The sequence below is a fragment of the Coregonus clupeaformis genome, chromosome 1, assembly GCF_020615455.1.
Source record: "Coregonus clupeaformis isolate EN_2021a chromosome 1, ASM2061545v1, whole genome shotgun sequence".
Taxonomy (NCBI): Eukaryota; Metazoa; Chordata; class Actinopteri; order Salmoniformes; family Salmonidae; genus Coregonus; species Coregonus clupeaformis.
In genome coordinates, this window is record NC_059192.1 from 60,124,526 (window position 1) to 60,137,197 (window position 12,672).

The 12,672-nt window shown below is 41.3% G+C and overlaps 1 protein-coding gene across 1 annotated transcript in view; it reads right to left on the reverse strand.

The window, feature by feature from the left end:
• The window catches only part of LOC121571332 (serine-rich coiled-coil domain-containing protein 2-like), a 121,247-nt gene that overhangs the window by 35,501 nt on the left and 73,074 nt on the right, over nt 1–12,672 (reverse strand). Inside the window, exon 4 of the mRNA XM_045210938.1 lies at nt 4,207–4,306. Within this exon, the coding sequence (XP_045066873.1) occupies nt 4,207–4,306 (100 nt within the window). The remainder of the gene's footprint in view (nt 1–4,206; nt 4,307–12,672) is intronic.

The following is a 12,672-nucleotide window of genomic DNA, read 5'->3' on the forward strand; positions in this document are numbered from 1 at the left end:
CCTACGGAACAGACAAAAGGAACTGCCCCTCCCTACCTTCAGGCTATGCTTACACCCCAACCCGAGCACTCCGTTCTGCCATCTCAGGTCTTTGGCCTCTCCCACCCCTATGGGAGGGCAGATCCCGCTCAGCCCAGTCCAAGCTCTTCTCTGTCCTGGGTGGCTACTTTGAAGAATCTCAAATATAAAACACTTTTTTTGTTTACTACATGATTCCATATGTGTTATTTCCTAGTTTTGATGTCTTCACTATTTTTCTACAATGTAGAAAATAGTAAAAATTAAGAACAACCCTGGAATGAGTAGGTGTCCAAACATTTGACTGGTACTGTGTGTGTATATGTGTGTATATGTGTGTATATGTATGTATGTATGTATGTATGTATGTATGTATGTATGTATGTATGTATGTATGTATGTATGTGTATATATATATATATATATATATATATATATATATATATATATATATATATATATATATATATATATATATATATATATATATATATATATGTATACATATTGGTGCAACCAAGTTATGTGCTGCTGCCGCCAACTGTAAAAGCTGGAAGCACCAGTGGAAAAAGCTTGTGTAGAACCCTGTGAAGCATGTGACAAATAACATTTGATTTGATTTGATTTTTAGGGTATATCTATTTGTTCCTACACACACCCACACCCACACACACACACTCAGAGAAAGTTAAAATACACAAACAAATAGTAAAAAAAGATACTTCAAGCAGTTTTTCATCTCATAAAACATTCACACATTGCTTGAAGTTTGATTTGCACTGAATACGACATCAAACCAAAGAAGATGGCAGTTATTGCAAGCTAAGGCCTACAGTCAGTAGGACTCTCAGGGGTAAACATCAAGAGATAAGTTTAACAAACTCATACACACCCACAAAACACATACAGTACAGAGACAGACAGACACGCAATTTCTCTTTCAAACAGAGCAAGGGACATAAATATTTCGCTACACTATATTCAAACAAGCCATTAATGAACCGAGACAACGTCAAAAAGACAGACTGCATACAATTGGTTGCCAGTCTTCAAATAACTCAATCTTACTGCAGTTGTACGATTAGAGGTGGTGCAAAACAAATGACAGAATACAGAAACTCAGCCACTTTCTTCAGCTGAGGACTGAACAAATACTTTATCCAGCCTCTCTCCACATACCACAACTGATGACGATCCTTTCCAAATAGTCAGTTCAGCTACATTCCAACACTCTCTGCTACATCCATAAACTCGTTCTCAACACGTACAAAACTCAAATCCAAATATAAGAAATCCAAAGTGGTAAAAGTGAGAGAAAACAGCATGGGCTAAAGTGCCAGTCAGCAGTTTAAAGGGCTAGAGAAACTCCTCCACCCTGTTGTCTGTTTTTGGAGAAACTCTCTAGGAGCCGGGGCAAGAGAGGGAGGGAGAGGCTGGGGTGGCTGTGTTCGTGGCCAGGCTGGGAGTCACCAGCTTGGGCAGGGAGGGAAGAGACCACTGGGCCTCTCCTGTCATTGGAGCTGGAGCCTGCCTGCTGGAGAAAAGAGCAGGGCCTCCCTTTCCCTTCTCCCTTCTTCCTTTCCCCTTCCTGCTTGGCTGGCAGAGCCTGCGTGTCCATGGGAAGGAGGGAGGAAGGGGAGGAGAGTGAGGGTGGGCCTAAGAATATGCAACAGTAAATCTCCCTCCCTTCTTCCCCTCTGTCTAGGCCTGCCCCGGATGGCTGAGCTTGGCTAGACCCTCTCTCTGCTCCCCTCTCCCTTGGCTACGACCCCTCGCTATTACATACAGAACTTTAAATACGGGCTCTTCCCAAAAAGGAGGAGGGAAGTATGCCGGTTGGATTCACATTCTTTCAGAGTGAACATTCCTGTCACACTCACTCACACACACCAACACAACACACTCACTGTAGCGCTCTGTAAGCAGAATAACAAGGCTGTGGCTGTTTACATAGATATAACTAGCTAATGAAAGACTACTTAAGTAAAGGGCAGCTGCCCTGGTAATGTGTGTTTGTGTGTGTCGAGACTACATGAGCTCTGGGTTTGTCTGTGCGTTTTGGGGTCATAAAGGTACCCTTGTTAGCAATCCCTTGGCAGGACTGGTCAGTAGTCTGACACTGGGCAAGTGTTTTCAGAGCAGTGGAAAGAACTACATTACCCATGAATAGCATTGTCAGCATGGCATTCACAATACAGTGGAGAGAGTTCATTACCTAAGATTCATGGTCAATGACCGTTGATCATTAGCGTGGAGAGTTTGTGATGGATGTAGATTGTAATCAAATCCTGCAATATCTTTCTCTCACGCACACACACTCACACACTCCCCCCACACACACATGCATGACCATCCACACCCACACCACACCTATACATACAGTCGTGGTCAAACGTTTTGAGAATGACACAAGTATTGGTCTTCACAAAGTTTGCTGCTTCAGTGTTATGAGATATTTTTGTCAGATGTTACTATGGTATACTGAAGTATAATTACAAGCATTCCATAAGTGTCAAAGACTTTTATTGACAATTACATTAAGTTTATGCAAAGAGTCAATATTTGCAGTGTTGACCCTTCTTTTTCAAGACCATGCTGTCAATTAACTTCTGGGCCACATCCTGACTGATGGCAGCCCATTCTTGCATAATCAATGCTTGGAGTTTGTCAGAATTTGTGGGTTTTTGATTGTCCACCCGCCTCTTGATGATCGACCACAAGTTCTCAATGGGATTAAGGTCTGGGGAGTTTCCTGGCCATGGACCAAAAATGTCGATGTTTTGTTCCCCGAGCATCTTAGTTATCGCTTTTGCCTTATGGCAAGGTGCTCCATCATGCTGGAAATGGCATTGGTCGTCACCAAACTGTTCTTGGATGGTTGGGAGAAGTTGCTCTCGGAGGATGTGTTGGTACCATTCTTTATTCATGGCTGTGATCTTAGGCAAAATTGTGAGTGAGCCCACTCCCTTGGCTGAGAAGCAACCCCACACATGAATGGTCTCAGGATGCTTTACTGTTGGCATGACACAGGACTGATGGTAGCGCTCACCTTGTCTTCTCCGGACAAGGTGTTTTCCGGATGCCCCAAACAATCGGAAAGGGGATTCATCAGAGAAAATGACTTTACCCCAGTCCTCAGGAGTCCAATCCCTGTACCTTTTGCAGAATATCAGTTTGTCCCTGATGTTTTTTCCTGGAGAGATTCTTTGCTGCCCTTCTTGACACCAGGCCATCCTCCAAAAGTCTTCGCCTCACTGTGCATGCAGATGCACTCACACCTGCCTGCTGCTATTCCTGAGCAAGCTCTGCACTGGTGGTGCCCCGATCCCACAGCTGAATCAACTTTAGGAGACGGTCCTGGCGCTTGCTGGACTTTCTTGGGCGCCCTGACGCCTTCTTCACAACAATTGAACCTCTCTCCTTGAAGTTCTTGATGATCCGATAAATGGTTGATTTAGGTGCAATCTTACTAGCAGCAATACCCTTGCCTGTGAATCCCGTTTTGTGCAAAGCAATGATGACGGCACGTGTTTCCTTGCAGGTAACCATGGTTAACAGTGGAAGAACAATGATTTCAAGCACCACCCTCCTTTTAAAGCTTCCAGTCTGTTATTCTAACTCAATCAGCATGACAGAGTGATCTCCAGCCTTGTCCTCGTCAACACTCTCACCTGTCATGGCAAAGAGGGACTTTGCAATTAATTGCAATTAATCTGATCACTCATCATTACATTCTGGAGTATATGCAAATTGCCATCATCAAAAATGAGGCAGCAGACTTTGTGAAAATTAGTATTTGTGTCATTCTCAAAACCTTTGACCATGACTGTACACACACGAAGACTGTTGTGCTGTCTGAGAATAAAAGCTTATTTACCTAAACGATATATGGGATTACTTTATCTTGTTACCTAATCAGCACTTGTTATAGGGCTAGGGGAATGTGTCATGATTAGATATACAATTGAAAGGAAACTTGATTACATTTACACAGTGGAATGAAGAGCTACATTCAAAAAGGTGACAGAATCTGATCTCAGTGATTAGGCTTTCATTGTAATGATTAGGACTCTTCTGAACCAATCATATTTTTAAGGAGCACCAAGTCTGGGGAAAGATGAAGGAAGAGGTCAATCAACACCTACTGTATGTGACTGCACATGGAGCCACTATTGTCTGTCCTCTCACCGTTGTGTAGAGAGCCTTCCTCAGGGAGGTCCACATCCAGCATGAGGTCGTCATCCTCTAGGTCAGCTGGCTCCAGGTTGTCCAGGTTGTTCAGAATGTCCTGCATAGTGGAAGAGAGGGAAGGAAGGAAGGGTGGGAGACAAATGTTGGTTTGAATCACTTTATGTTTAAACGTCCATCTTCTAGTACAATACTCAAGCCAGTAACCCAACTGTTTGTTCTGTCAGTTCACAAGAGATCCTCACAAGAAATTCTACAGAATGTCGGGGTATGTAAAAAACACTTCACAATGCTCCCATCTGAAAAGGCATGATTAGTACACTGTTTTTGTCTGCTAAAGTGAAAAAGTAGTGGGCCAATTTCTACGCTCACAGTTCTCCTTTTGAATATCAAAAACATCAGTTGTTATTTAAAACAACAAAAACGCAGAGTCTGAGACAACAAAAGATTAGCAGACATTAATTTATCCAAAGGAACATCACTCTTGAATGAGTACACTAATGCCACGGCGAGCAGGTCAAATTATCACAGCTAAAATAGTTTGCACTTTGATTATGCTGCTTGATGTTGAATTCAAAGCGTAGCATACCTAAAATCAAAAAGGCCTAGAGTACAAATTAATACTTTAAAGTTTGAAGTATTGATTTGCACTCTAGGCTTTTTTGCTTTTGGGTATGCTATTCAAAGGATGAATTGCAAGGCAATGTTGTGCTTCAGACAAAAATGTTAATAAATAGCGATTGAAGATGTACCCAGAAAATTATGGTGGTTGATGGTCGTTAATGGATGTTGTGTTATTCAAGGTAAGGAAAGCAGGGAACCATGATATAAAAGAGAAAAATAACATCTGATATATGATCCATACTTATGTCTGCCAGTACACCCAACTGAACTGTACTCAGTCTTTCTTCCACACGGTGACGGTTCTCATCCCCATCACCATCCATTAGAAATGATCATGAAATACAAGGTACTATTTAATTGTATATTTTAACACTGGTGTGTAATGTGCAGCAGAGCGCCGTATGCGCAAGGTGTTTGGAGCCGGGGGCAGACATACAGCGGGCACACAGCAAGCTGTAACAGAACAGACAAACAACACATTTGATCGGTTGTCCATTGTTAAACTCTTTCACCTAATATTGTGAAGTCATTATGTTGTGCTCTGTATGTGAATATCTGTTCGCTAACTGCGTTTGTATTTCAGAAGCAGAGCTGTGTATTTACCTTGATGTGCATTTCATGCACTTCGTCTCGTCCTGGGTGTTGTAAAGAAAGTGACGGCGCATTCAACCCCTTTTTATGAATGGATTCCCACACCTTGATGGCGGGCTAGTCCAAGTCAGTAGTGGACCCCAGGAACAATAGCTGCTGCTTCGGCCAAAAAATGGGGGTCCAAATAAACCAATAAACTAATAGTGAAATGTGATCATGTGTATTTCTAGATTGATAATTATGAAGCTTGATATTATTTGTCAACATTATATCAATTATAAAGATTTACATATGTAAACTGGTGAATGTTGAAGTTATTTGATATGTGGTTTGTTCCACATCGTCATGGTATAAGAGCCTGACTGACCAAGCAGGGCCAGTTAAAGCTGGAGTGCCAAGAGGGCAGGCTGGGCTGCCGCCCAGCTAGGCTAGACTAAAATGCTAAGTTAACGCAGTGCAAGTGTTCAGTTTATCCTTGAGTTTATCATATTTATTTAAGTGATTTGAAATTTATTCATTTTTTCTAATTTATTAAAATGTTTATTTTTCTTATTTTTGGGACTCTGGCACTGTACAAAGCCATTCACCTTTGCTTGAAAATAAAAATGTAACCATTTGCAACTCTCAACCATCCTCCTGTTCAGGCACCTTAGACACCTCTCCAGCCGGTCCACCTCCTAACACACATACACATGCACACACACCTGCTCTCCTGTGCTCTCTCCCTTGCTCATTTCTTAGTCCTATTATCACTCTTTTTACTTCCTTCACTCTCACTTTTTCCCTTTCTCCGTCCTCTTCCTCTCTTTCCTCCTGACTCTCTTCAACTCTCTCCCACTCCAGCTGACTTCCCTGGCACTCTGACATTATAACCATATATAAAAAGGACCATGAGCACCAACATTAACACATAAATGTTCTGCCTTCTGTAAATTTAAGAAACATTGCCTTGTGCCTTGAAATTCCGTTACCAAAAACCCATATATCTTTAAGATATTTTCACATTTCTCTCCCTCATGAGGGAGGATAATGAAAGTCCACAGAAGTAACAAGTAAAGGTAGACCTATCAATTAGTTATAGTGTTTTTACTGATATCAATTTTGTTGAAGAATTATTAAGTGATTAAAACTCAGAATTCCTTTACCAAATCGGTAACGGAATTTAACAAACAAATCGATAAAGGAATTTCTGTAATTGAATTGGCTACAATGGGAAACAATAGTCACAAACTGTAATGTACTGTATTGTAGGGCTGGGAATTGCAAGAGACCTCACAATACGATATTATCACAATACTTATGTGCCAATATGATATGTATTACAATTCTCCCGATTCTATATGTATTGCTATTCGATACTGTGATTTTATTGCTTTTCGATGTTCCAAGCATATTGCTCACCATTGTCTGCTGCAGAGGCACAAGAGAGAGCCATGAGTAAACAAGTTTTGATCAGTCATGGAAATAAAAGTGCTGAAAACAAATTGCCTCCTTATATATAAAGAGGATGGAAAAAAAACTATGAAGGAAAAATACTGGAGTTTTGGTGCAGGTACAGCCAACTAGCGCAAAAATAATACTGCGATATTGTTAAAACGACACGATATATAGTAAAAAATTATATCCCAATATGTAACTGTATACATTTTCCCCCCCATCACTACTGTACTGTACTGAACTATACTATAGTTTACTGTACTGAACTCTACTGTATTGTACTGAACTATACTCTATTTTACTGTACTCTACTGTACTCGACTGTACTCTACTGTTCTGTGCTGTACTGTACTCTGCTGATCCGTACTGTGCTGTACATTGATGTCCAAACTTGTGAAACATAGACGTCTATGATTGGTTCAGATTTGGTCCGGTCCAGACCAACCAAATTTGGTCTTGTTTGGGGTCAGAGCTCATTAAATAATAGCCAGTGTGTAGAACAATATCTAAATATGCAAAGGAGGATATTGCATATTTATACTTTTTTCCCTCACTGTATTTAGGATACATCACCATGAAGAGAATGACATTTATATCCATAATTATGCATTTCTGTGTAGTACAGATCAGGGACCCATGATGAAATTCCATTACCGCAATTCCGTTACCGGGTGTAAATCCATTTCAATTACTGTAGTTCAATAACCAAAATAGCTTTTTTCAAAGTCAATGTGTCATGTCATACCTGACACCCCATTCCATCTACAGACATCGCTGAATCTTGACTCGGAGCAGATATTTAACATTTATGGAAAACGTGGACACACACAAGACTGAGGGAGATTTTACCAAAATTCTGTTGCCAAACTTTGATTCTGCACAGTTCTTCCAGTAAATATGTTTTTGAAGAATGTTCTGTGTAAATTGTTAAAAGTAGTCCTTGTGCATAGAGTTGAAGGGTTTGTTAAACTTCGAAATCAACTGTTTTTGTTTGGCATACATTTTAAGAGTCTGAGTCTCAGCCACTGAGGTATAATAAGAACTGGAGTCTGTGTCCAAGATGTCCGACTGTTGTTTTCAAGGTCATCTACTCACGTTTGCATCAGGTTCGCATACGCTGATTCATGGACCGTCTATATCCGTGTTGATTCCGGTTCATACGGACCAACATCACATGTGCACTAGCACTCAGCGTAAGGAGGAGCGCAAGCAGCTACGACATCTCACATCATCCAAAAACATGGCAGACATTGGATGAAATTAAAATGTTAATATCTTTGGCTGTGAGTGATAATAAAATTAAAAACGGCCTCAGCGACAATTATTTGAATCATTCAATTGATGTTTTGTGCAGAGAGGTAATGACTAAAGTGTCTTATAGGAATTTTCTAATCTGACTTCTCTATATGAAGAGGACCTTGGCCATCTTCATCGACCTGGCCAAGGCTTTTGACTCTGTCAATCACTGCATTCTTATTGGCAGACTAAATAGCCTTGGTTTCTCAAATGACTGCCTCGCCTGGTTCACCAACTACTTCTCAGATAGAGTTCAATTAGTCAAATCGGAGGGCCTGTTGTCTGGACCTCTGGCAGTCTCTATGGGGGTGCCACAGGATTCAATTCTCGGGCCGACTCTATTCTCTGTGTATATCAATGATGTCACTCTTGCTGCTGGTGACTCTCAGATCCACCTCTATGCAGACGACACCATTTTGTTTACATCTGGCCCTTCATTGGACACTGTGTTAACAAACCTCCAAACAATCTTAAATCCCATACAACACTCTTTCCGTGGCCTCCAACTGCTCTTAAACGCTAGTAAAACTAAATGCATGCTCTTCAATCGAACGCTGCTTGCACCCGCCCGACAAGAATCACTACTCTTGGCGGGTCTGACTTAGAATATGTGGACAACTACAAATACCTAGGTGTCTGGTTAGACCCTAAACTCTCCTTCCAGACTCACATTAAGCATCTCCAATCGAAAGTTAAATCTAGAATCGGCTTCCTATTTCGCAACAAAGCCTCCTTCACTCATGCTGCTAAACATGCCCTCGTAAAACTGACTCTCCTACCGATCCTTGACTTCGGCGATGTCATTTACAAAATAGCTTCCAACACTCTACTCAGCAAATTGCATGTAGTCTATCACAGTGCCATCCGTTTTGTCATCAAAGCCCCATATACTACCCACCATTGTGACCTGTATGCTCTTGTTGGCCTCACTACATATTCATCGCCAAACCCACTGGCTCCAGGTCATCTATAAATCACTGCTAGGCAAATCCCCGCCTTATCGTAGCTCATTGGTCACCATAGCAACACCCACCCATAGTATGCGCTCCAGCAGGTATATCTCACTGGTCATTCCCAAAGCCAACACCTCCTTTGGCCGCCATTCCTTCCAGTTCTCTGCTGCAAATGACTGGAACGAACTGCAAAAATCTCTGATGCTGGAGACACTTATCTCCCTCACTAACTTTAAGCATCAGTTGTCAGAGCAACTTACCGATCACTGCACCTGTACACAGCCCATCTGTAATTAGCCCACCCAACTACCTCATCCCCATATTGTTATTTACGTTGTTATTTATTTTTGCTCATTTGCACCCCAGTATCTCTATTTGCACATCATCTTCTGCACATCTATCACTCCAGTGTTAACACTAAATTGTAATTATTTTGCACTATGGCCTATTTATTGCCTTACCTCTATAACTTACTACATTTGCACACACTGTATATAGATTTTCTACTGTGATATTGACTGTATGTTTTGTTTATTCCATATGTAACTCTGTGTTGTTGTTGTATTTATCACACTGCTTTGCTTTATCTTGGCCAGGTCGCAGTTGTAAATGAGAACTTGCTCTCAACTGGCTTACCTGGTTAAATAAAGGTAAAAAAAAAAAAAATGAAATCTTCTTTCTGTGGACGGGCGTCAGTTAAACTGCAGTACCGAAGCAAAACTATAGGGGCAGTCAAAACTTGCTTCTAGACCGGAACCCTGGCCCCTTAGTCTCAGCTTAATTCCGTTACCGTGGAATTGACCATTACACATTATTCACATTTTGGTTACATCAATCCAGGAAGCTTTTTGCTCTGGTTGTGCACAGGGACTGTAACATAATAGGTGAATTCCTGAACTATTCTGTGTCCCACAGTGAGTCAACCTCTACTCCCCCTTCTTTTCCCTTCTGCCCATCTCAATCTGCACCTTGCACAACCCAGACCTCTGTAAAAACCATGCATAGCTTCAGTCTGTCTTACCCAGAAATATAATCAATGCAAAAGGAAACTATAACAAATATAAAGTAGAAACTTTTGGGTATATTATCAATCTATAAGTCAGTTGTGGGTACAAATACAAACACACATACAGTGGGGAAAAAAAGTATTTAGTCAGCCATCAATTGTGCAAGTTCTCCCACTTAAAAAGATGAGAGAGGCCTGTAATTTTCATCATAGGTACACGTCAACTATGACAGACAAAATGAGATTTTTTTTTCCAGAAAATCACATTGTAGGATTTTTAATGAATTTATTTGCAAATTATGGTGGAAAATAAGTATTTGGTCAATAACTAAAGTTTCTCAATACTTTGTTATATACCCTTTGTTGGCAATGACACAGGTCAAATGTTTTCTGTAAGTCTTCACAAGGTTTTCACACACTGTTGCTGGTATTTTGGCCCATTCCTCCATGCAGATTTCCTCTAGAGCAGTGATGTTTTGGGGCTGTCGCTGGGCAACACGGACTTTCAACTCCCCTCCAAAGATTTTCTATGGGGTTGAGATCTGGAGACTGGCTAGGCCACTCCAGGACCTTGAAATGCTTCTTACGAAGCCACTCATTCGTTGCCCGGGCGGTGTGTTTGGGATCATTGTCATGCTGAAAGACCCAGCCACGTTTCATCTTCAATGCCCTTGCTGATGGAAGGAGGTTTTCACTCAAAATCTCACGATACATGGCCCCATTCATTCTTTCCTTTACACGGATCAGTCGTCCTGGTCCCTTTGCAGAAAAACAGCCCCAAAGCATGATGTTTCCACCCCCATGCATCACAGTAGGTATGGTGTTCTTTTGATGCAACTCAGCATTCTTTGTCCTCCAAACACGACGAGTTGAGTGTTTACCAAAAAGTTCTATTTTGGTTTCATCTGACCATATGACATTCTCCCAATCCTCTTCTAGATCATCCAAATGCACTCTAGCAAACTTCAGACGGGCCTGGATATGTACTGGCTTAAGCAGGGGGACACGTCTGCACTGCAGGCTTTGAGTCCCTGGCGGCGTAGTGTGTTACTGATGGTAGGCTTTGTTACTTTGGTCCCAGCTCTCTGCAGGTCATTCACTAGGTCCCCCCGTGTGGTTCTGGGATTTTTGCTCACCGTTCTTGTGATCATTTTGACCCCACGGGTGAGATCTTGCGTGGAGCCCCAGATCAAGGGAGATTATCAGTGGTCTTGTATGTCTTCCATTTACTAATAATTGCTCCCACAGTTGATTTCTTCAAACCAATCTGCTTACCTATTGCAGATTCAGTCTTCCCAGCCTGGTGCAGGTCTACAATTTTGTTTCTGGTGTCCTTTGACAGCTCTTTGGTCTTGGCCATAGTGGAGTTTGGAGTGTGACTGTTTGAGGTTGTGGACAGGTGTCTTTTATACTGATAACAAGTTCAAACAGGTGCCATTAATACAGGTAATGAGTGGAGGACAGAGGAGACTCTTAAAGAAGAAGTTACAGGTCTGTGAGAGCCAGAAATCTTGCTTGTTTGTAGGTGACCAAATACTTATTTTCCACCATAATTTGTAAATAAATTCATAAAAAATCCTACAATGTGATTTTCTGGATATTTTTTTCTCAATTTGTCTGTCATAGTTGACGTGTACCTATGATGAAAATTACAGGCCTCTCTCATCTTTTTAAGTGGGAGAACTTGCACAATTGGTGGCTGACTAAATACTTGTTTTCCCCACTGTACCTCTCCTATAGTCTAAAGGGGCTTAAGAAATCCCAGCAAGCCAAAATTGTTTCTATGAAAGTTCCCAGAACATTCGTTAGGTCACGACAAATGTTCTCATAACACAAAAACTGTCAAGTTGTGCTGATTATTATAAAATGTTTGTATAAAACATTTGCCTGATCTTTCAAGGTTCTCAGAATGTTTCATTAGATTGTGGAAACAGTCTGGTGAGAACAGTGTGGGGACATCACAAATGATATGTTCCCAAAACACCAAAACTGTCCAGTTATGCGGATGATTCTACAATGTCTCTTTTAAGGTGCAAAAAACATTCACCTGATGTTGCAAGAACGTTCCTAGATCACATTTTGTCTGTTCTTTAAAGGTTACCAGAATGTTTCATTAGGTTGTGGGAACAGCCTGGTGGGAACATTGTGGGGACATCACAAAAGATACAGTGAGCTCCAAAATTATTGGGACAGTGACAGATTGTTTTTGTTTTGGCTTTATACTCCAGCACTTTGGATTTGAAATGATACAATGTCTATGAGGTTAAAGTGCAGACTGTCAGATTTAACTTGAGGGTATTTTCATCCATATTGGTTGAACCGTTTAGAAATTACAGCACTTTTTGTACATAGTCCCTCCATTTTAGGGGACCAAAAGTATTAATTCACTTATATGTGAATTAAAGTGGTGGCAGCACCATGCTGTGGGGATGTTTTTCAGCAGCAGGGACTGGGAGACTAGTCAGGATCGAGGGCAAGATGAACGGCGCAAAGTACAAAGAGATCCATGATGAAAACCTACTCCAGAGCGCTCAGGACCTCAGACCGGGGTGAAGGTTC